The sequence below is a fragment of the Rhipicephalus microplus genome, chromosome 6 (assembly GCF_043290135.1).
Source record: "Rhipicephalus microplus isolate Deutch F79 chromosome 6, USDA_Rmic, whole genome shotgun sequence".
Classification (NCBI taxonomy): Eukaryota; Metazoa; Arthropoda; class Arachnida; order Ixodida; family Ixodidae; genus Rhipicephalus; species Rhipicephalus microplus.
The window spans coordinates 106,340,118-106,365,986 of NC_134705.1; the positions used below are offsets into that span (position 1 = coordinate 106,340,118).

Sequence of the window (25,869 nt, forward strand, 5' to 3'; positions counted from 1 at the left end):
GTGGAGAAGTCGGAGAGAAGGAACGCGTCGTAGGGCGTAACTGGTACTGGTTCTGGGATGGCTCCGAATCCCTTTCGTAAACATCGTAGCGATGGCGTTCGTCCTGTTGGCGCTTGCGGCAGAATTGTGAAATATAGCCCCGAATGCCACAATATAGTAACATATTGGGCGAGGCGAGCGCCAAGGGGCGTAGTGTGCTGGAGCTGTCACAGGCGCTGGTACTGGCGCTGGGACAGGCAAGTTTGGTGCAAACGCTGCCACGTTGGACTGCGCAGGAATAGGATGCGCATGCTGAACCAAGGCGGGTGGCATGGCAGCGACTTGTGCATACGCTATGGGTGGTGTTGGTGGCGCCGTAGTGTTCGATGGGAGAGCGCCAGCCATGGATGAGAGCTCCTCTTTGATGATGTCGCGCAGACCAGCAGATTGAGAGTGAGGCCGAGGGGCGGGTGCACATGACAACCCTTGCGCTTGAAGTTCCTCGCGAATCAGAGTGCGAATCAGCGCGCGCAAATCCGCATCTGAGAAAGGCCGGCTGTCACTGGCGTCTGGGTAGTCTGGGTGCAATCGAATGGCTTGGAGTTCATCAAGATGCTGACATGTCGTGATGACGTCCTCAACGGTGGTGGGGTTTTTAACAGCCAGAGCGTTAAACGCGACATGGCCTATCCCTCTGAAGATGTGGCGAACACGATCAGCTTCTGTAATCGCCGAGTTCACGCAGTGGCAAAGGGCAAGGACGTCTTCAATGTACGAAGTGTACGTCTCCCCGTGAATTTGGGCACGCCATCGAGCTTTCGTTTCGACATCGTGGCCCGAATTCCGCCGCCAGCTGTTGGATACTTAGAGCAGTGCTGATTTCCACGAACGAGCGGAGCGAGCGATCCAAGCCTGCATCCAGATGCCCAATGAAACTGTCATGACCTATGTGGAAGATATGACGCGCCTGTTTCGATGGGCTGATCCGAGTATGACACAGGAAAAGAAGTTGCGTCGCCTGATGCGGGGAGTCAAGGAGCAGCTTTTCGCTGGCCTTTTACGGAGCCCTCCGAACACATTCGCCGAGTTTTTGTCCGAAGCTGTCATGATGGAAAAGATGCTTCAGCATCGATCCACCCTGTATGAGTGGCAAGTAAACAGGTCCACTGCTCAAGTTCTCACGACTACTGGGAGCAACACCGAGTGTCTGCGCGACCTTATCTGCTGTATAGTACGCGATGAGCTGAAAAAAGGCTGCCGCACCACCACTACCTACTGTGAGTTCCATTGCAAGCATCGCCAAGGATGAGCTGCATCATGCCCTTCATGACCCTGGGAGTCTGGATAAAGCCACACCCGGCCCTGTTGACTACCACCGTGCGACCTATGCGGAAGCCTTGAAGCGCCCAGCTTCCTCTTCCCCGCTGTTTGTTCAGGCACGTCCTACGGTTTCACTTCAGTCGGCGCAGCTTCTACGGTACGACGAGAACACACGCACGCCCCCACTCCTCTTACGCCAGTCCTGTACATCTTGCGGAATAACCAGCACACTACCTTGACGACAGACGCGCTTCGCCTCGGAATCATATGTTTGGTGCACTCCTGCTCGCCGACCTCTGTGCTTCCACCGCGGTGAAGCGAACCAATTGTACCGCCAGTGTCCATAACGGCGCCTCGGGCTGCATGGCTTTTCAGTATATTCAGCGCCTCTTCGTTATGGCCAGTGACCCCGGGACATTGAAGACTACCTGGCTCAACAGCGCATGCCACCGCATTCTGAACGGCAGTCACGCTCGCTGTCGCCGAGGTGCTTTTCATCTTCGCCCCAGCGACATGCTGGTGCACGGTCCCCCAGTCCCCGCCGGGAAAACTAACGAAGGCGACCCTTGGAGGTGAGGTCGCTGGCAGTCGACGTGCTGAAGACCTCCAATCGACGCTAACAGGAAAGGGTGTAGATTCGACTGAGCGATATGTGCGGCTTTCTCTGGATATACCGGTGCTGATGGACGGCTATGCAGTAGCTGCTTTAGTTGATACCGGGGCTGACTAATTGATACTAAGCGGGAAAATGACCAGACTACTAAAGAAGGTAATCACGCCCTGCCAAGGCTCCGTGATTCGAACGGCTGGTGGCCACACCGTCTCTCCACTTGGAACCTGCACGAGTAGAGGTCGGGTCTGCGGTTATACTTTTGTAGCAAGTTTCCTTGTGCTCCGTGAATGTTCACGCGACATTATTCTTGGTGTTGACTTCCTGCACAAGTATGGAGCTGTCATTGATCTTCAAGAGAATTGCATCACCTTCTCAGCCGACCGAGCAATCGAAAAGCAGGACGACCAACAACGTGCCGACGTTCTTCGTGTTTCTGCTGAAAGTATAACGCTTCCTCCAAGAACCAGTGTTATAGTCGACGTCACATGCTGTGAATTGCGAATTGTTGAAGCGATTGCAGAAAGTAATTTTGAACACCTGCTGACTCAAGGTGTTTGTGTGGCTAGGCGTATCATACAGCTACGTGATGGCCGATCTCAACTGCTCCTTACAAATTTCAGCAACGAACACCGACACCTTTTCCGTGGCACTTCGTCAGCGTTTGCAGATGAATTAAGAATCGTTCCCATCTGCTTCTCGTCAGACGCATTGGAGGCCGCCGATACGTCTCTAAACAATATCGATATTAATCCCAACCTCACACCAGAAAACCAGACAGCACTGCGAAAACTCTTGCTCTAATTCAAGTCATGCTTCGCTACTTCCTCTAAAGTGCGCCAGACTTTTATCACTAGGCACAGAATCATTACTTACGACGACACCCGCCCAGTACACCAACAGCCTTACCACGTGTCAGCGAAGGAACGAGAAGCCATTCATACGCAAATTCGAGAAATGGTTGACGACGACATCATCGAGCCTTCCTACAGTGTGTGGTCCTCTCCAGTCGTCCCAGTCAAGAAGAAAGCCGGAACGCTACGTTTTTGCGTCAATTACCGGAAGCGGAACAGCGTGACTAAAAAGGACGTGTACCTGCTGCCACGCATCGACGACTCGTTAGACAGATTACGCCGCGCCCACTATTTTTTCTCTTTGAATTTAAAAAGCGGCTACTGGCAGATTGAGGTTGACGAGCGAGACCACGAGAAAACGGCCTTTGTGACCCTTGATGGCCTGTATGAATTTCAAGTCCTTGCCTTTGGTTTGTGCTCAGCGCCCGCAACTTTCCAGCGAATGATTGACACATTGCTTACTGGTCTGAAGTGACAAACTTTTCTCGTATACCTTGATGATGTCGTTTTTTCTGAAACCTTCCAGCAACATCATCACCGCCTCAGGAATGTGCTACAGGCTATTCAATCAGCAGAACTTACACTCAAATCGCAGAAGTGTCACATTGGTTATGAAGAGCTCGAATTCCTTGGCCATGTAGTCAACGCGAAAGGAGTCCGACCCGACCCCGACATATACTTGCCGCTGTAGCCGCATTTCCGCATCCTACAGACAAAAAGAATGTTCGGCGCTTTCTGGGCTTGTGCCCAGAAAGCGCCGTATATTAGAGGGTTTTCGAAGATAGCGGAACCCTTGACTCACCTTACACGCGACGACACACCGTTCGTATGGGCTACCGAGCAACAGGCTGCTTTTGTCGAGCTACCACAGCGGATGCAGTCAGCCCCTGTTCTTGCACATTTTGACGATGATGCTGACACAGAGGTGCACACTGACACCAGTAACATTGGCCTCGGCTCAATGCTCGTCCAGCATCAACACTACAAAGAACGAGTCATAGCTTATGGCAGCCGCTTACTGTTCCGTACCGAGGTGAATTACACGACCACAGAGAAAGAGTGTCTCGCAGAGGTGTGGGTGATTACCAAGTTTCGCCCGTACCTCTATGGTCGTCCATTTAAAGTGGTGACGGACCACCATACCTTCTGCTGGTTGGTAAACATACGTGATCCCTCTGGACGACGGGCCCGATGGAGCTTGCGTCTACAGGAATTTGATGTGACCATCGTATACAAGTCTGGACGGAAGCATGAAAGTACTGATACACTGTCGCGTGCACCCATACCTTTAGTCAATCAAGAAAAAGATGACAATGACGGTTTCCTGGGTGCCCTTAGCTCATCTGACTTGAGCAGACGCCAGCGAGAGGATGAAGAGATTCAACCGCTCATCGACTATCTGGAGGGTCATAGCGCCGTTATACCTCGCCATCTATCTCGCGTCGTGACGTCTTTCTGCCTCTGAGTTAATGTCCTGTACAAAAAAATGCCCATTCTCGTCGCTTCGAAGGACACGCGGGACGTAGTCCTTTCGGGTGTTATGACGAGCCCACATCTGGTCATCTAGGTTACTCGCAAACGCTCCCCAGAATAAGTGAGGCGTACTACTGGCCAGGACTTTCGACAAGCGTGAAGCAGTACGTCAAAAGGTGTCGTGAATGCCAGCGTTGAAAGTCGCCACCAAGCAAGCCGGCTGGATTACTTCAGTCAATCAATCTACCCCACAAACCATTTGACCAAGTCGGCATGGACATTCTCGGCCGATTTCCTTTATCGTCCGACGGCAACAAAAGGGTCATTGTTGCAACTGACTATTTGACCCGCTATGCTGAAACACAGGCGATACCACGAGCCACGGCTTCTTAGGTAGCACAGTTCTTCTTGTGCCACATTGTTCTGCGCCACGGTGCTCCATCTACAGTAATAACCGACAGAGGAACAGCGTTGACTGCACAGCTTATTAACGAAGTTTTTAAACTAAGGAACACTAGGCATCACACTATGACTGCTTAGCATCCGCAGAGCAACGGCTTAACCAAGCGTCTGAATAAGACAGACACAAACATGATCTCCATGTACATCGACGTCCAACACAAAACATGGGATCGCATTTTGCTTTATGTAACGTTTTCTTATAACTTCGCCGTTCAAGAAACAACCCGATTTACACCGTTTCGCCTTCTTTACGGCCGCGAAGTTCAGACGATGCTGGATGCGATGGTTCCTTGTGAAGACGCCGATCAACTAACTACTGACGCAGAAGAATTTGCAGAGCATGCTGAGGAAACTCGCCAGCTTGCCCGGTTACACATTTGTCAGCAGCAACAGGTCGATGCACGACGTTACAATATGCGTCACAATGACGTATCTCACAGTCCGGAAGACCAAGTTTGGATTTGGACCCCTGTTCGTCGCCGTGGGCTCTCCGAAAAGTTGCTCAGCAGATACTTCGGTCCGTATAAATTATTATGCCGCGTGAGTGGCGTAAACTACGAAGTGGTTCCGTACGCTACGTCGTCACGATGGGTACAACGAAGACAACTGACCTGTGACGTAGTTCACGTGGTGCGCATGAAGCCTTATTTTGCGCGTTCCTAACAGACTTTTCCTGTGTTTTTTTATATGTGCTCCGACAATTTCCTCCTCATTGGTGAACTTATCGCGTGTACATTTGATTATTGGTGCCCTTTTTCATTGTTTAGGCTACTTTGTTTTGGTTTTTTTTTTTCATAACTCTAAAGCATCGGAACGATGCTCTTTTTTTTGTTGAGCAAGAATATTGCCACCTACTTCTAGTAGTGGGTCGTATTCCAAGGCGAAGGCTCACACCACAAAAAAAGAAGGGAGTGCGTGTGGGCACTCATTCTGGCAAACAAGCCCATCCGACGCGCTTGGTTAGAGCCCTGTTGCTCAGACGTCAATAAACCTGGTCGACACCCCTGGAGCGACGTGACAATTGGCTCTAGATTTAGCTCTTACTTCTCAAACGGCGTTGTGTGCTTTGACCATCTTGGCCCCGAATTCTGACCCCCCCACCCACGTATGGAACGTGTCAGTATACTGTCAGCGAAAACGAAACACCCTTTTTTCGTTTCCCTTTTCCTAACTGACCACAGAAGGGGCCGGATCCGGGCCCTCTCTGCTGGAGTCCCGTGTTTCCCTACAAGTAATTGCCTGCCACCCAAGCTCACGAACAATGTCCCTTCACGAGGTTCAATGACGCGCCGCGTAAACCGCACTGCCCCCTCTTTCTTTCTCCTTCCTCCCCCCGTTTTTATTTCAATTTTATTTTTTTCTTGTTTTTACTTTTTTGAGTTCTAGCCTGTATATTTACATTCTTCAGTCCGAGTTATGTGTTTTCCGCTCATACGTGCGACCCGTGCAGCACTTTGAATGAGGCCTCTCGCTGCCTTCTGTCTTTCTCTCTACTCTTTTTCTTGCTCCAGCGAATGAGAAGAAGAGAAATGTTCGACACAGAACATGTCATCCATATAAAACACCACTAGTTGGTCGTTCTCTCCCCTTTCCTTCATGCAACACTAAGTCTATGCAGCATGTTCACATAGCGTCGCACTTGTTCACAAACCCTGACGAAGACCGGTTCACCCGTCTAAACCGTTTGAAATGAAATAAGGCAATGGCTAAGTTGAGTCCTTTTCTTCCCAATAACGTTTGGCCCATTGGAAACATTTTTCAGTACACACACACACACACACATATATATATATATATATATATATATATATATATATATATATATATATATATATATATATATATATATATATATATATATATATATATATATATATATATATAGTGCTCACGGCTTACTTATTTATTCATTCCAGGTGTATGAAGGTTAACGTCGGGCAGTACACACGCCTTAGCAAAATAAAGGAATATATTCTCGTTCCTCTAAATGTGCGTTCCTGATATAACCAATCATTTAAAGATTGTGGTTGTGTACTTTTGTAATTATCTCATTTTCTGCTATCCGATTTCGCAGCGTCTTCCAGGTGGAATGATTGAACTTCCGGCTCCTATTGCTCATCAGGCAAGTATTTTAAAATCAGACATAAGCACATAGCTTTTCGAAGTGCCAATGTTACTACAATACATGGGCATACTCTAAGATTGCCAAACAGTTCTGTCGTCTCATAACGAGACAATAGAAAATATCACTGCTTATGAAATACGAATGCTGATTAAATCCGTTATCCAACTGTTGTAACTTATGTAAAAGTGCTAGTTTCCCTTGTGAAAGTGTATGTCAAAAAGCACCCAAAGTTGTCAACAGAAATCCTCTAAACGTGGTTTACACTTATTGGAGCTTGAATAGCATGAAGAGTTAATAAATGTCTTGTAGCAACGAGGCAGAGAAGAAAAAGTGTCAAACAGGAAAAACGTTAGACTCAGGAGAAAAGAAAGGAAGCGGGAGAAGGGACTCCAAAAAGGAAACTGTAGAGAGACAAAAAAGAAAAAAATTGAAGAAGTGCATGACAAATACGGAGAGGGTGAGATAAATGTATTAAAGAAAGAGAAAATATAGACAATCATAGAAACATACGCAATAAAGGGAAAAAATTGAGAAAAAGGGAAAAAAGACAGATACACAAGAAAAACGAGAGACACAATTAGGCCATCCACGTTTCTACTATTCTTCAACTACTTCATTCACGGAACGTCATTTTCGGTCGGAAAGTTTTATTGATATATTGGCAAAATTTTTCGCAGATTTTTTTTTCATGCACGCAACAAAAAGTCACAATTTTTGTTCAAAAGATATGGGGTGGTCAGATGACGTGACCACTATGCATTGAGAATATGCTGGACCCTTTGAGTCAAAGTACAGGTATATATTCTTCAGTGGTCATATAGAAATTATAAAACATGCTCTCCGCACCTTTAACTAATAAGAACTGCACATACTTTTATGTGCACAACAATATTTCGGGTACAGCATCTAGCACGACTTAAAGACGATGGCAGACCAAAGAAACCAGACGTGATATGTCACATGAATATCGAGACGACATGGCGTCATTTCTGCAAGATTGTTCAAAGTTGTCAACTATGTGTTAATGAAATTTGACATGATGGGCTGACGTGTTTCACGAGAAAAAAATTGAAAAAAACGTGCTTACTTGGAGTGACCACCGTGAAGAAATAAAGAAAAGAGTTAGGCGGTTAGCGGCGACGTTCTTGTGATTCTGTGTGCGAAACCATGCAGAACTTAGCACAAAATTTTCATATTGTCATCATCTTTGTTATCGCCTACATTGCACACTTTTTCAGAGAAATCGATAGTCTGGTGAAGGCTTCTTTATAGTCACATAATCGTACCTAAAGCGAGTTGAACATGAATCTTGAGCGCCTGAATCGAATATTTGCATCGCTTTTTTGCTAATATTTCCGTGATTTTCCCGGCAAATGCACGGCTGATCTCCACGCGAGCATTTTCATTGGAACGTTTATTTTTTTTCACTGCAATAAAACTTTGAATAGATTTACTAGTGGAAACATTGTACTTGGTTGCTCTTCACTTTTAGCTCTGCAATTTTGAGCTTGACAGCCCACAAGCAAGTGAATGTCCACAGTTAGTTTTGCAAGCAATTTACCTCAACTGTTATTAGGTACCCAATGTTATAGCGAAATTGTACAACATGATGTGCATTGGTGCCACTCAATCAAAAGGGGAGAGGGGTGGAGACATCGCCACAACCGATATTGTTTATGGGCAGTCTCGTATGCACGTCATTATAGAAAAAAAACAGCTCCACCAAGATCATTGAGATACCGGTAGAATAGCAGAAAACTGTAATTCAATGCTTTCTGAAGGTTTTTATATTAGAAAAACACTATCACCCATTACGAGAGTGAATGCGCGAACCTGCGGCCTGCGCTACGCCACTGCTGCTTACTACGCCATCCAGGAGGAGCTAAAAGAAGCATCTTCGCTTCTAGTGACATCTCCCATTGCGAGACCAGAGCATAATCTAGCAGCGCTTGTGCACTGGTAATTATTGGTTACATTGTTCATCAGTAGATTGCAGCCAACGCAATCATGTTCGCCCTAGCTGTCATGCGCTGTAGGCAGCCGCCGCAAAGCGCAGGCCACGTGCCCACGTATTCTGTTCTCCTGAACTCGTGAGCATCGACCACCTAGCCCATTAGCTGCTTTTACCAGAGCACCAAGACAAAAAGTTTGACCCGAATATACATGTTAAACTGTAAATGTCGTCGAAAGACGATAGTCTTGCGTCTTGAGAGAGTGAACAAAATGTTTATGTAATGTTTTGCGCAAGAAAATGGGTGAATGGTATTGTGAAGGCGCTCCACTAGAGTGCCTTAAGCGTGTAGCGGAGGCGAACAAGCGCATCTAGGCACGTTAGACACGAGCGCTATCTGGCAGTTGTCTTCGAAAACGAAGGCGTGCGCGACCACGAAGAAAGATGCGCGCCAGTCTCGGAGGTGATAAGGTGTAGAATGCAAAGCGACAGGCAGGTGTCACCACCCTGTTGTCGTAGCAAAGCGTTGGAAACGCCTTCTTGAGCATCCCGTTGCACTGTCAGCGCAGCGCGATAAACGCTACAGTGCTTAGAGATACTTGTGTGTGCCTCTTCTAGTATAAAGGCAGACGTGCAAATCATACACGCGTTTTTATGGCACCTCAGATATGCACAATTTTTGCTTTTTAATTGACAATGGCACAACCATGAACGCTAAACCTTGAGCACCATTGGTGGACGCTGCGGACGGGGTTGACCGTTTGGTGCCGTTTGAGGTATCGTTAGGGCGGACAAACAGATAAATGTACAGACAGACAGACAAAAATTCTCCTGTCGAAGGTCCCCAAGAAAGACTATCGTCTTTAAAAACGAGAATACGTGTTTGTGCGTGATGAACTGTTCTGCGAATCTGTCTTCTGTTAATCGGTTATGGCAAACGGGAAACAGGGTGGCAAAATTGGCATTTCAATCTTGAGGGTTGATGCGCGCCCGTTCTGGTTCAAAAAACAAACGGTCACCTTTCCGCAAAATAGGTTCAGACACACCAGTTGTCATCGCAATCAGGTAAGGCTGCATCCCTGTGCCGTGAAAAGTTGACATATCATGGTGTGCCTGCGCGTTGTTTCATTCTCGGAGACATAACCTTGTGGTCAGTTGCAGTGGTCTGGCTGATTATATGTGTCAATATACGGTAGGGATGCTTACTTTGCTTTGTTTCTTGCGCGCTCACTTTGTTGGGCGCAAGGTTGGCTCGAAACGCACGCTGCTCACGCTGCCCGAATAATGAGATGATATTAGTTGTCTTTTGTGCATGTTAATTTGAATAAAAAGAAACTGTGTGTTCTGAAAACCGATTGAGACAAATGAAAACGGGGAGGCGTTCAGTCAAAATTTGCTTTTGTTAAAAACGTAACGAGAGAAGCTCCGACTGGACGTGTTGTCTGTTCATAAAATAAAGAAAGTGGCGTGTACCTTCGCCGCCAACCTGCCTCCGTCTAACCTGGGTGTGACGAATTGAACCGGGAAAGCGAAGACTACCGCGAAACGCTGAGTCTAATCAGCTAGCCTGCAACAAAGGAGTAAAAGAAATCACGCGTGTGAGAGGCAACGCAAATAAAAGTGTAACTGTGAGTGGCTTCTGACAAATACCTCGTGGCGATTCATCGAAAGATGACCCTAAGTCAAAAGAGCAGAACGCACCCGATGGCCAGATAACAGACAAATTGAGATAGCAGTAAACTATAACGTCGCATCAATGACTACCAGCAGAAACGAATTGTGGTATCTAACAAGGCGCACCTCATTTAAATCATCGCATATAAAAACTCAGTCGCTTTGGTAAGCACAGAAAGCTTTGTATGGTCTTCAGCAAGCAATGCTGGTCTGAGCCCTACAGTTTTACTGACCACTCCCGTCAAAAAGCTTTGTGAATGATGAATTAGAAAGTAAAACCCATTCACAAATCTTCTCTTGACTTCCTTTGGAGTGTTTGTAACCGTTAGCCACACAAAATAATTATAGCCCTCATTCTATTACAACTTTATAATACCACCATAATCATAAAGAGAAGAAAATGTTTCGAAACTTGAACAGTGAATTTCCAAGATTTGTACCTAGCAGTCATGTGAAGCCCTTGCCACGGAAATGATTTACACTCCAATCATACGTGAAGTACGTGAAAATACGTACACCCGACGTTTCGGAAGCGACTTGGTTTCCTCCTCAAGGCGGACTGAGGTTACGTGGCAGCGGCGTCTTCCAGGCATTCCATAGTGGTTTTGGAAAGCAGGAACTACATACGGAAGACTTTACTTCTTTTTAAAGGGCACGCATACAAGCAACTAGGAAAGGAAACAACGAAGCAAAACCACACCGTTAAACAAGCTACTCGTGGAAATTTTCAAGCATTACTCAGATCTAAGAACACTTTACCTGCGAATAACTTGCCATAATGGATACGCACCGGGCTCTAATGGACTACCAAAAAATCACAAGCCTCGTGTCTCCCTTTAACAAATTGAAGACTTCACTTCCTCTCCGTGCGGAGGCCTCTCGAACTTTCTACACCAAATCTTTGCCCTCCTAACTCGGAAGATACCAATTCATGTCCGTGACTACAGCCTCTTCGTGCAGCTTACGTCAGAGGTGAGCATCGATGATGACGAGAGCCTGTCTAGTTTGACGTTGTTTCATCGTTTACCACTGTGCCATTGCCTCTAGCTGTGTCCTCTGTCTGTGCTGCGCTTGAGAATGGCGCAAGCCTGAGAGAAATGACTCCTTTGGCTGTTGACGAGCTCTGCCCTCTGTTGCAGTTTTGCTTGTCTAGAACGTACATCTGCAAAGAAACAATTTTCATGCAGAACAATGGAACCACGCTGGGAGCTTCCGTCTTCTTCACGACAGCAAACATGACTATAGACCACATGGAAGAGAAAGTATTCAGCTCCTTCTGGCCATGATCGAAGCTCTTTCGTCCTTATAAGGACGATTGTTTTCGTATGATGAAGATGTCTGAAATTCAAAGCTTCAAATAGCATCTAAACTTCATGCACCCAGTCTTACGATTCACGGCTGATTGGGAAAGCGACTACAGCCTGCCCTCTCTCGACGTCCAGGTGTCAAGACAGCGCAACGGCTTGGAGTTTCCCGCTGACAGGAAGTCAACGCACACCAGCCGCTGCATTCAATTTGATTCGTTTCATCCAGCCTGCCTCGAGGTCTCGGTTGGGACCACGAAGCTCCAGAAAGCCAACAACATATGCGCCAGTGACACGAAGCGAAAGGAAGAGGCCCGTGTAATTGCCGGCTTCCGAAAACCGCATACCCAAAAATATTCACTTAACCCACCACCAGCCACGCACAGCAACAGAGGAATTGAAAACCCCAATCAACATTATTTGCCAGCTTTCCGAAACGCGTACCACTCCCATACGTCCAAAGGACCAGTGAGATGTTGGCTTGGTACTTTTAAAAAGAAGGGGTTCGCTTTGTGCACGTGCCTTAAGTACGCTGGGCCGCCTCCTCTTCCGCCCGAAAGGACCCTCGTTGTCGTTTACAAAATCCCGTGTGCCGAGCGCCCTTCTTCGTAGATCGGCGTGGCAACGACCTACCGGAACGACTCAAACAACACGCCAATGACATCCCAAAGCCCTACAAAGAGCACAGCGCCATCGCCGAGCATTCTGAGACTTTTGACTACGGGATAAATTTCGACGCAACGACCATAGTTGACAGCGAGACTAAATGGAGGAGAAGGTTACTACTCAAATCGTGGCATATGCAGCGAAGGGCCCAAAACATCAACCGCTCTTTCAGAACCCTTCTCCCGCAGTGTGGACACGACCGATGCTCCGCGGCAAAACGGAAAAGGGGGGGGGGGGGGGGGGTACGGCACTCATTACCCACCCTACGAGTGTCTTGAAGACGCCGCTGCAACGTAGCCCAAGTGCCCCCTTAAGAATGGAACCAAGTTGGTTCTGAAACGTCGGGTTTACACATTTCTCGTACTTTTTAGTTGGACTTTAAATTATTTACCAGTTTATATTCCCAACCAGACAGACATCTGTCGAATATTTAGAGTCAATTCCTTTGCTAACCTTGAATATATGAAGTCCATTTGAATTTGGTCTTTCTGTGCGTTCTCAGTGGTGCACATGTATGTAATGAAAAATCCTTGCACTACGAAGTTTTGTTGAAGCCACTGTTTCGGACAGCTGTGTTTATTATTTGAGTTCTACCTTGGTGTTGAAAATTCGAAAAAAAAAAGTGCGCGAGTCCAACTGTTGCCTCTGGGAACACGCCGCGTTCGAAGGAGTGTTCACTAATCGGCACATTGAAGTTTCCTGAACTCCGCTATCTTTTGCATATTTGCGGCGCATACGTCCCTCACGAGAATATAGGCAGACAAGTTGCACTTGTCTCGAGTTATGAAAAGCTAGCCTTCGAGTATGCAGTGTTTACGTTGTCTAATATTTCGCGTTGTCAACCATGAGAAGATACATGAGAACACCAAAAATACCACTTAGAAATAGGTACGGCCTACTTTTCTGCGTTCTTAGAGGTAAACCCTATCCGCCAGCAGTACTGCAATAAAATGCCTTCAATTTCGAAAGGTTATATTGCTACGTTCGTAAGTTCTAGAAACTCAGCTGTCATAAAACTATAAACTACTGTTACTTTCTGAAAAGATGCATATTTTCCCCAAAAATTATCTAATATTTCATAAATGACAGCGTGGAACAGAGCCACTCAGTTTGTTTTCTTAGTAGGCATAGGGAAGCAGAAGCAGCTATCGAACAACTTCCGGTGTCTGATTTACTTTCATGAACCTTAAATATTCTCAATGATAATGCAAGACAACCCGCGAAGAAGTACTCCCTGTTGTAGAAGATTCGAACTTCTCAAACACAAAGCAAATCTCACTTTCGGTGTAGAAACGTTGTTCCTTCAACATTAAGATAACGTGTTTTTCGGGTAATAAGCCCACTATCGCAGCGCCATGCAAACGCACCATAATGGAATGAACTACTTCTCTGATTGAGTGCACGTGTCAAGATAAACACAGATCAATAAACACATAATAATCAGCGTACGCAAAACACGCGCCTAGAAGTAGGCAAAACAAACTGTAGGTGACCAAACAAGATGAATAGCACGTTGTTTTTGCCTCATTATAAAGAAGACAGAGAGGCCAATGAATGCGTGCAGTGCAAAATGCAGAAGTAAATAACTCAGTGAAACTACAGCACAAGCCCAGTGCTCTTGGCAGAAAATTTACACGAATTTCAAAAATATCATCAAAAGCACACTGTGAAAATTTGTCAACATCTGTAGAAAAGTTCGCATTCTACATACTGATATGTTAAATATTACAGCGAAAGCTGTTATGACATCACAACACGGGTCACGCACAGCACCATGGTTGTGCGCCACCGGTGGTGTCCGGTACCATCAAAACACGAAATGAAAGAAAAAACAACTTATTATTTAAATAAATATCAAGGGCAGTATGGCATTCGTGCACGGGTCTTTAACATGCCAGCCCACTATTCTACCACAGAGCCAAGCTGAGGTTTGGGAATAGTACGCAAATATGTCTTAGGCAGGCTTGATGTCACGGAAGAAGTCGCGTCAATATTAGTTATAAAACGTTTCGAGCGACGTCTGAAGAGCACATGAGTTACGTGAAAAATAAAAAAAGCCACTTCCAGTGCTCTCGCAAAGCACTCGTAAATAATGCACCACTACTTCGACTGGGACCATGCTTCCGTTATTGACCGAAATAAGAACGATCCAAAGCGGCACTATCCGGAATCTTTAATTATGCTGACAACGAACAACACGCTTAACCGCAACGCCGGCAATCTACCTCTGACGTATGCAAGACGCGTCAAGCGAATATTTTTTAGATTTATGCTGGAAGATTCGGTGCTTCAGCTTAGTGAAAAAGGCTTTCGTGTGGAAGCCGAAACGTCTCTTATTACATTTTTGACGCCCTTTTGGTCTTTTGGTCAGCGTCCTGTCTTTTTGCGTCTACAATATCATTACTTCCTGAGCAGACGATATTTCGTCCGATTCTCGACTTCAAAGCGTTTTAGACTAGGAAAGGGACAACCAGATGTCACGCAATGCGAGTAGCGTAACGGATGGCTTGTGCAGAGCTCCGAACTTTTACTAAAGGTTCTTTTTGATCAACTATGAGCTGTGGCGCATACCCACTTCAGGCAATATTCCTCATCGTGATCAGCCACTGCATGAACGATTGGCACAAAATTCCTAGCTAGGTCTAGCGTATACCACACCTCTCCGAAGAATAACAAAGTGTAGCATAGTGAATGCCCACCAACTACCCAGAAATTATCATTATTATTGCCGTAGTGGGTACCCAGCAAGTGTGCTTGTAGCAGTTACTCAAGAAGTTTTTAAAGGGGCTCTTTAATGTTGCTCTTCCAGCTTTCGTTTTGAAGGTGCGGCGCGTTGCGTGGAGACCGGGCTCTTTTTACAGTATTTTATTACTCAGATGCATATTACTAGTTATTCAACATTGCTTTTGTACAACATTGGGAGTTCCAGAAGTACTCATTTGCTCTGATAGTATTTCTTGGAACAAACATTTACCTCACAATATCCGCCTGTCCTAATCAATTTTTGATCCTGCTGTTCTCCTTTCAGCCTCCCAGACACCAACATCAGGAGAGCGTCGGTCATGGTGGATCATCGGCAAGTGTTTTATTCTAATTCAAAAAAATTGGTCGACCTTTTAGCTTCACCTTTATATTTTAAGGTGATAGCGAAATCTTGCCCCTCTGCACCCTTCAACCACTAATTGCATACTTATTAATCGGTTTTGTCACACACACACACACACACACACACACACACAAACACACACACACAAACACACACTAGGTATGTTTGATTCATTTGCACCAATCAGAAGCGGTTCGTGGCTCTGCACATGAAGTTCAGAAATTGTGTAGCGCGAGTTCAGCGGTCCAGGCACATTGCGACACCCAAAACAAATGACTATAGGCCGAAAAGGTGCAGGCCTTATTTCTGTTCGTTTAATTTACACCGTTAAACTAACAATGACCCATGGCGAACTACACATGCGGACAGTTTATGAGACGGAAACATCTCGGCAAAACACACCGCGTTAGTAGAGGCGGGTATGGCGCCTACGCCAAAGGGCCGCGTTGTCTGCTCAGCTGCACGCGCGGCTGCACCAAGCCGGCACCATGAGTGTAAGAAGTGCAGGAAAATTGTGAACCAGTGCTGCACCTCTTCTGCACATTTTCAATGAATGCAGGGTTCAGAGATCGTCCATGCTGCACCACTGAAATGAATTTCAAGGTGCAGCACCTCGCAAACACGTTCGTGTGTTGCAGGTGAATCAAAAGGACCTAGAAGATTGTACCAGCGCGAGTGCGCGAATGGTACATACAGAATTTCAATCTAAAGCAGAAGTAGCATGGCCCCCAAGATTTACACCGCGCACTTGTTAACTCGGAGGCCATAGTCACAGTATGCATCAAAGATGCCAGCACATTATCTCGAATTTGCTGCTCGCTTAATCAACGCTTCTGGAAAGGCATGATATGTTTTCCGCTGTTTGGAAGGTCCTGTGTGTTTTTAGCTGCGATGGCGGCACCATTTTGGCCTTTTTTGACGTAGAATGATGGCATCCCAAATACGCGTACAAATCGCCAAATAGACTCGTTTTCGCAGTGACATCTGTCGAACAGAATGCGTTAAGGAGAATCCTCCCACTACATGGCATTTTTTGTAGTTTTCAGTTTAGATTATTTGTGTACTATTCATAGAACAAAGTTAACCACCTCACTTGTGAACAATCTTTTCGCTGAATTCGTTTATCAAATGCCATATTCGCTTTTGTTTGGCCACGATGTATTTTGTCGTGTACGTAGAAAGTGCATATCTCTTGCAGCGAAAACATTTTTCTTTGAGCTGCAGACTTTCACTCTGCAAGTGAAAACGTGGCTGAAGGAAAAACCAATATATGAGCCCTGAACAGTGAATCGTAGACTGTACTACCAACCTGAGACGATAGAGCATTGTTTCATTTCTTGTCGGGATGCATTTCATTTCTGGGACATTCTAAAAAGAACAACCAGCAAAGAACCTCCAATTGCAGCCTATGGTATTAGGTTCCTCCTATTCAAAAAGAGCCTCGCTGATAATACTCTATATGACCTGTTTATGTTGTAGAGACTTTACACACCATGGCATATTCGCATGACGCTCGACGAGATTCGTCTTCCGAGATGCAGCTGCTCAAGTGCGCAGTGTTGTTGAGACTTTTGAATCCGTTCTAAAGTGGCTTTTTTCTTCTGGACTCTTGTGTGTGTGTGCCTGACTTTTGACGAAGTATGTTGTTCGTAGTTCACCTTTAGCGGTGATGATTTCTTGCATTAAAGAAAAAAAGTTACATCGGGGCTTTGTGGTAGGACACCTAGTTGCCACGCCAACGGCCCGGGTTCAATCACCAAAAGGACAGAAATTTTTATAGTTTAATTTTTTTTCTCAATTTTTCACTCACAACCAACTTTGCCAACGCCGATGGTGGAATTTCCGCAACACAGGCTCTCTAACGCTAACGCGTTAATATAAGATCTGCTGCGTAGCACTATAGTGTTGCGTAAGGTCTGTTTAATACACATTGAAAAGACGTCCCATGGCATTACAAGATCGCAAATATCTTACTGTTACCTAAGTCAGACCTACTGCTAATTGAGACGTAGTTCTGAAATAAACTTTAGGAAGGATGTAAAACTGTTTTTTTTTCAGGACTTTTGTAATGCTTTTCACGTTGCATCGCACCTTGTTGTACCTAATAAACATAAAATCTGAAATTTATATTTGATTGCGCTAACATAGATTGAAAACTATTCGTAGCCTCGCCACCCAGCAATGTGCTGGTTCGAAAGGCGAGGATTCGCAGTTACCTGTACGGACTCGAAGTTACCACAGGAGCCTCACAAGGCTCATCTTGACCCGCGTTCACACTCGACCTCGAAGGAAGCAAAAACGGCAAAACTCACCAGATATGCACTCGCAAGTGGGCGAAAAACCGTGCCGTGATGTCAACGCCAAAAATTCAGTTCGAAAGCTATTACTTCGCCGAGCTATGGCGGATCACCTTTCCACTTCACGGCTTTGTCAGCAGTAGCTTAAACCACGTGTTCTAAACAGCCAGCCACTGATTCAACGTTACGGCAAATGCTTCGGCAGTGGTTCGCATCGGCTAAAATTACGAACGACTTGAGATACGCGACCAAACTTCATGGCTTCAACGAGGATGCGTTCATCGAGAGCCTAGTTTGGATTACGATCGCCGAGAACGCTGGAAGTAGACAGTGCCGAAGCAGCGACTTGACATGCCCCAACGTGTCTCGCATTTGCACATCCGGCTCAATAGGCTTCGCTGATGAGTTCGCTGTTGTATTTTCTGCTTACTTATCTCCTGAAACAAAGTGCGAGCTCTTTCTTTTTAGTACATTGCGTGTATAACTAGAATTCGGTACGAAATTTAGCGCTCACAAAACAAGCGAAATTGAATGAACTCTCAAAATAGTGAAGGCAGCGGTGCTTTGCATAAAAGAAAGACGCGAGTATACGTTGTTTTTCAGTTCCTTTGGCTTTTCCACGTCTTTCTTGGTTTCTCAAGTGTGATTAGGTTGTTTAGGCATTTTTTTCAGTTTGTATAAAAGACATTACCGTGGGTCACTGCTTCACGTATACACTTGCTTGCTGATGATTGTGTTTTTATTTATTTAGTTTATTTATTTAGTGAATACTGCTGACTTCTATGCGAAGTCGTAGGCAGGAGTGGGTGACAGATACACTTGATTGGACATTTTCCAGGGCAAGAAAACAACAGAAGCTTAAAACAGAAAAAAATGTCGGGGGGAATTATAGAACAAAAACAGTGATTTACAAACATTCAAGTCAATGCAGCGCTTCAGAATGAGCAAGTTTTGTTGACAAAAAAGGCGAGAAAAACACATACCGACACAATCGATGAAGCGTGATACAATTGAGCTAGCGCTGAACATAGGAAAGTAATACAACTAAGACACACACGGGAGAGATTTAATGCGGTGACAATAAAATGAAAAGAAAGAAAGGAAAAAAAGTTCAAAAATAGCTGGCAGATTTGCTATCGCATTCATGAATGAAACGACAGTTGTGGATGAAACAGCTTCATCGGGCAGGGCATTCCAACTACGTGCTGCTCGGGGAAAAAATGATTTTTGGAAAGCAGTGGTTCTGCATGGAAATTCCTGGACTTTCTTGCTGTGGTGTGACCGGGTTATACGTGATTTCGACGGTAGAATATATTTAGTTTTATCGATTCCAAGGTTACTGTGATAGATCTGATAAAACAGTTTCAGTATTTCACTGGAGCGCTTGCGTTCTAAGGGTTCGAAGTCCGAACATTCAAGGAGGGTCGAGGGGGATGTGTTTCTTCTATAAGCGTTGTAAACAAACCTTATGAATTTTCTTTGTACACGTTCCAGTTTTTTAATGTTTGCCAATGTATGGGGTTCCCACACAAGTGACGCGTATTCCAGGATGGGTCTCACGTAAATTTTGTACGCCAACATTCTAATTTCTTTGGTAGATTCTCCAATGGTTCTGCATAAGTACCCAAGTGCCTTCATTGCCTTTCTTTGTGTGTACTCTATGTGCTCGTTCCACTTTAGGTCAGAGGTACTTATAACCCCTAAGTATTTTTAGCTGCTAACTAGAGATATACAGTTATTGTTGATGCAATAGGTGAAAATAAAGGGACTTTTTTTGCGGGTAACTCTCATAGCGACGTTCTTTTTTGGGTTAATGCTCATCTGCCAAGTCTATCACGAAGAGTGTATCTTATCCAGGGATTTGTTTAGGGTGATCTGGTCGTTGGGGTTATTGATGACGTGGTACAGGATGCAGTTGTCCGCAAAAACCCTTATTTAACGGGTATGTTACAGACTATATCATCAATAAATACTAAAAACAGAAGCGGGCCAAGGATCGAGCCTTGTGGTATACCGGATTGAACTGAAGTGGGGGTGGAGCTTGAGCCATGTACAGAGACACTTTGGTATCTATGGTAAAGGTATGCTCGAATCCATGTTAGTAAAAAATCGTTTTTCAGGATCGGTTTGAATTTATAAGCAACTTGTGATGGGAGACTCGGTCGAATGCTTTTTCGAAATCAAGGAATATAATGTCAATTTGACTATGGCTATCTAGAGCACTTGCGAGGTCGTGAACTGTCTCAAATAGTTGTGTGGTAGTCGATATTCCTTTGCGAAAACCATGTTGGCGGGGGTCAATTATGTTGTTTCTGTCAAGGAAGGCGGAGATGTGTTTAAATACTATGTGTTCAAGCAATTTTGCAGATTTACATAACAAAGAAATAGGCCTGTATGATGACACAAGTGACTTGTGTTCAGATTTAGGTATAGGAATGATTTTTGCGTATTTCCATTCACTCGGGACTTCGCCACTAGACAAGGATTTGAAGAATATAGGTGTTACATATTTGGAGCACCATTCCGCATAACGGACAAGAAATTCATTGAGTATAGCATCAGTTCCGGGTGATTTTTTGTATCAATGTTCAGCACCAACGACAACACACCTTCTTCAGAAACGCTAATGTTGTCTAAGGAATCTATGTCGTCTAATGACGAAAAAGGAGGGGCGATTCCGTTATCGTTTTTGAACACCGAACTGAAGTAGTCATTCAACGCCTCTGCAATTTCTGCACTGTAGACTACGTTTGTATCGTTTATGGAAAGACTGATCGAAGTTTTATTTTTTGGTGCGATATGACGCCACAATTTCCCAGACGATGAAAGAAGAAAGTTTGTTAAAGACACTTTCTGATAGTGGTTTTTGGCTTCTGAGATTACGTTTTTGAGTTGCACGTGCAGTGTTAGCATTTTATCTGTGCTGTTCTTTGAGGAGCGTTTGTGCTGTTTTCTAGCTTTTTTCAGCTTACGACCTAACCGGATAATATCTTTTGTTGTCCAGGGGTTAGAATTTCGCAGTACTTTATCTTTGCATGGAACGAAGTTTTGTATGCACTTGAACACTAACTTTTTAAAAAAGCGCCATAGGTTTTCTACTGAATGTTAGGCAGATTCATAAAGAGAAGTAAACTCAGAAAAGCTGTTGCCCATAGTATCCGAAATGTCAACGTCACTGCCACGAGAAAAAACGAGAATCTTCCTTTTTTAGACCGTGTGTCTTGCCGCAAAATCTATTTTCATAATTAGGGACACCATTTTATGGTCAGATATGCCCTCAAGTACCTGAACCTGTGGGTTGCGACGCAGAATGCCGCTGTTAACAAGAAAGAGGTCCAGGACTGACTTGCTGTTTCGTTGAGTTCGAGTAGGCTCCTTCACTAGTTGCGTTAAATTGTGAAACAAAACAAGGTCAGCAAGTGGCTCGGACGCTCTGCAAATTGGATCCGGGAAATCTTGAGCCCAGTTTATCAGAGGCATATTGAAGGCACCGGCCAGTAGCAAAATGCATGCATGATTTCTATATTGACACAAAAATTCATTTATTTGATCAAAAAACGTGTTGTCAGCGTTCGGAGGGCGATAGAATCCTCCAATGAATAAATTAAATTCTTCGAGGAATATTTTTATAATTACACATTCAATTCCAGGAATATCCTGTAGTCTTAGGACGTTTAATGATTCCAAGAATAGGATAGCTACTCCACCGCCTCGGGAATCCCGGTCGTATCTGTGAATTTTATAGTGGGAAAATGCCATTTCAGCGTCAGTGATGTATTTGTGCAACCAGGTTTCAGTTATAATTATTACATGAGGTTTAGGTGCTATTATAATGCTTTCCAAGTCATCCATTTTATTCAATATGCTGCGCGCATTAATATTCAAGCACCTAAACGGTTTTAGCTGCCCATGACGTCATTTAGACCATCCTGTTCTATCACCATCTTTACCAAACCGCACCATTATCTTCTTAGTATCATCCCACGTGTACATATTGCCATTGGTCTTGATGTTGTCATAAAAAAGCTGCACTTTGCTTTTAGATGCTCTTTCATCAGCGGAACTTTGCCATAATTGCTTTCTAACATGCCTTGTTGAAGCAGTAAAGTCTTCCGAGATAGTAATATTTTGTTTGCCTTTTAGTTTTAAAAAATTTTTTAGCACGTTCAGCTTATCACGGTGGTCCAAGAACCTCATGATTACTGGGCGCGGTTTATCTATTTGTTTACGCCCCATTCTGTGCAGCCGTTCAAGTGAGGAAACCTGTACACCCAGTGTTTCCTTAAATATTTCTTCAACAATTTTTTTCGTAAGTCACTCGGGCGTCTCATTTTTATTCTCAGCAATACCGAATATTATGAGATTATTTCGCCTACTTCGGTCTTCAAGATCAACAAGTTTTCTTTCTAATGTCTGAATGCTATCCTCCATCTTGTCAATTCTTGCTCCAAATTCTAAGCACTTTGCCACGGATTCCTTTACATTCTACAGTTTTATTTCTATGCCGTCAAGTCTTTTCATCATACTTTTCTGACCCGCAATAATTTCTGTGAGTAGTTCCCGGTCACTAGGACCAGGATTTGGCTCCACATCGCCAGATAGTAATAGCAGTGACAGTACAAATTCTTTGCATATGATATAAAAGCACTCAGGTAGTGTGGGCACGTCAGCTGGACAAAGAACGGATCGCTAGTTTTCACCGTAGAATACTTTGAACTAGCCTGCGTGAAAAACAGGATCGGTTTCATAGCGTCCGCCGGGAGCCAGCTGACGCGCCCACTGACAGGTAGCCGGTGAGATGATCATCTTATAGCTGTCGATAGTGGCGCCGAAGTTGAATGTGGTGGTACAGTGAAGTCCAGGATCAGTGATCGTTCGTATTCGTAGTTTTCAGTGTTGAAGCTGATATCGGTGGCGGAGCATGTTGTTTCCTCGTGCGCGCCGGCCGTATGTGGAGCGATAAGTAGCAGAGCCTGCGTGAAAAACAGGATTGGGTTCATAGCGTCCGCTGGGAGCCAGCTGACGCGCCCACTGAAACATCATAGAAGCAATCATGTGCGTGCGACAACAATCATGCCATCTTACAACTGCATTTACAATGTAGGTATACTAAATGTTCCACATGAAAATAACTTGAACAAAAAAGAGTCCGCTGCAATTTTCTTTGCAAAAAAAGTAACAGCAATCACAACTTAATAGGAGATAAACAATAGGCTGACTAAAACGCACCTGCATAAAATCACTAAGATCTTAGGTCATGATCAGGTGGCTCATGTTCTGCTATAAGGAAGACGTTATTGTTGAGGATGGACGGATATTGATTTTCGTTCGGCTACATCCCGAAAGGTCGCTGCAAAACCGCAAACAAAAACAGCGTGCTTGACATGTGTTATGCTAATTTTGCAATACACCACGCACTGTCTGTGATACGTTTCTGATTACTTAATTGCTAAACTGGAAATGATACAAAACGCTGCTGCTGGGTTCGTCCTCAGACAGTATTGACGGAAAGAAACTGAAAAGAAAATCTAACTTGAAACGGTTTTCCTCTGCGTGGAAAAAATTGAAACTAATATTTTTATATGTCTTTTATAATACCAACACTGGAATTAGAAGTGAGAACTATCTTAATCAACAATGTTACGTTTCTAAGCGTAATGACCATCCTTTAGAAATACGTGAGACCGCACGTGTTAGCAAGCTCGCTCTTCGCCAGAACTTTTGTTCGGTGGAACCGGCCGTGTGAAGAGCAAGCGTCTGGTTCTAATGAAGATATGGCTGTTTCCCGCCAATTAACCTCATGGTATAACGCTTCTGGTCATTGGAGGATAGTCCTCGAATAAAAATTAGAGAAAATAAAATTTACCGAGGCGCAGGGGCCGGAGCAGTCACATCGAGAGAGAAAATGAGAATACTAAGTTTTTAGAGGATTGACATCGCAAATCAACGGTATGATTATGAAGAGTGGCCTAGTGGAGGCCTGCAGAAATTTCAACCGCCACTGTCTACTTAGAAGGCATGGAAATCTAAGCATACACATTGAATTCCATTGCAATGCAAGGCACATTTCGCCAATCACCATTCTGTCTCTCCACTTTTTTTGTGAAGTAGTGCACTACAGTGACCGCTAAGCCACCACTAGAGAAGATCTCACGTGTGAAATGATCTACCCAGAATGCTCTGTCATATGGGTAAACCACTGTGGAATTCTCTATCCATATCACATGACCTCAGCTATATTTATTTGTGTAACAATAGAAGTTATTGTGTCAATGCAGCTAATTTCTCAGCCTACGTGCTGCGATATTTATTGATCTCATAATAATCATAACACTAACAATACCCCACGCCGACGTTTATATGTCAGTTTATTTCAAGAGAGTAACTGTGAATTGCAATAGAAGTTTCTAACCATGCTTACATCTGTATGAACTCCTTTTATCAAGAAAAAGCAAAGTGGTGCTCGTTTGTGAACTTGTCTTTGAGTTTCTAGTTTCAGAAGAGTTAAAATTGAGTATTTTACCTTGTGTGCATTATTCTAGGCATTAAAGTAGTTGATAGCACGTGAGTAGTCGAATCCTTCACAAAGTTTCATGAAAAAATACTGGAGTCTGAGCTAAACAATCTCTACTTTGACATCAAATGCACCTATTCTATTTGTCAAACCAAAGCAAGTTCTAAAAATAAAGAACTACTACGTTCGGTTCACAAACTTGTAACAGCACTTCATTTGTGAAATCACCCGGATATAACTGCATACACAAAACTAGTCCAGCAGCATATGTTGCATAAGTTAAAAACTAAAGACTAGCTCCATTCAGGGAGCCCTTCCACACATTACAGATTTCTACTTAAAGCGCAGCAATGCCAACAGAGTGGTGCTAACCAACTTTCAAAGGCTAATGTAATGCTTCAATAGCTTAAACTTGAGGGCTCTGCTGTTTTCAGATGCGCATTGCAAAAGTAGATACATACAACTTCCCCAAAAATCTTGTCTTCGCTAAAATTTGGCTCACTAGACAATTATATCTGTAACTTTCTAAATAGTGTTGTTAAATTGATATACACAGTTCTTTTATTGTGCTTACAGCCAACGCTTACTCTTCACTATCATGGAATACTCTTTTCAGCCTACACCATCACTAAGCCCAATTCCTGGTCCTAGTAGGGTAAGTGTTTGCTTCCAAAACAATGTAGGGTATTATTCGGGTCTTGTACAATATTCCCCATATTGTCTGCTGCAAACTGGGCTCACAGTAGAGTTTAACACGTATACCTATTGTGCATGACTCACGCCACCTGAAGAATAACGTACGTTCATCTACTTTAGACAAGAATAATGAAACAACAGAAGGAAACACATTTATCGGCTTTACAAAAAATAACAGCACACCCACCTAGCGAATGGTGATGAGTGGGTGGAGTAGTGAGATCGTTTGCTGTTACCGTAAGTCACCCATGGCATAGACCAGTGACGCGTGTCAATGGCTGTCAAGCGGCTGTTCAGTTACTTTCAAGGTATATTGATCATATCTTGTAAGCTGTATTGAGTTGTGCATTTCATTTTGCCTTCATTATTAGCGCTTTTTGGTATCAGATCTAGGCTGGACTTGGCAAAGACCAGGCCTTCACACGTTTCACTGTTAGTTGTTGGATGTCTTCAGTCTTGCGAAATGCACTGTAGAGCATTTAGAGGCGTTCTCTACTGCACAAGCCCAGGGTTGTTGGCGATCATCAACGTCATTATAAGCATCACAACGGGCCTTTAAATGTCAGCGCAATCTTTGTCACACTATCAGTTATGGTTTCTTGGCTTTGCAGCGCACATACTGACCCACATCAAATGTCCTGTTGCAAATGCTTTGGTCTTATATATGCTTGTGACTTTGTTCCGTTCGTGCAGTATTAAATTGTTCTTCAGCGTGACTCTTTGCGTGGCCCGAAAGTCATGCATCAAGGGTCTCATTCCTTGGACGGTGGAACCTCTTTTAAATGCCGAGCATTTCTTAGTCGCATGAAATCATGGATCCGGCGTCAGTGACGGTGTC

General features: G+C 44.4%; 1 protein-coding gene across 4 annotated transcripts in view; it reads left to right on the forward strand.

Moving 5' to 3' along the window:
- Positions 1–25,869, forward strand: part of LOC119168046 (uncharacterized) — a 231,120-nt gene that overhangs the window by 49,951 nt on the left and 155,300 nt on the right. For all 4 annotated transcript variants that reach the window (XM_075866380.1, XM_075866381.1, XM_075866382.1 and 1 more), the window contains 3 exons: positions 6,773–6,820; positions 15,447–15,494; positions 24,952–24,990. In XM_075866380.1, the coding sequence (XP_075722495.1) occupies positions 6,773–6,820; positions 15,447–15,494; positions 24,952–24,990 (135 nt within the window). The remainder of the gene's footprint in view (positions 1–6,772; positions 6,821–15,446; positions 15,495–24,951; positions 24,991–25,869) is intronic.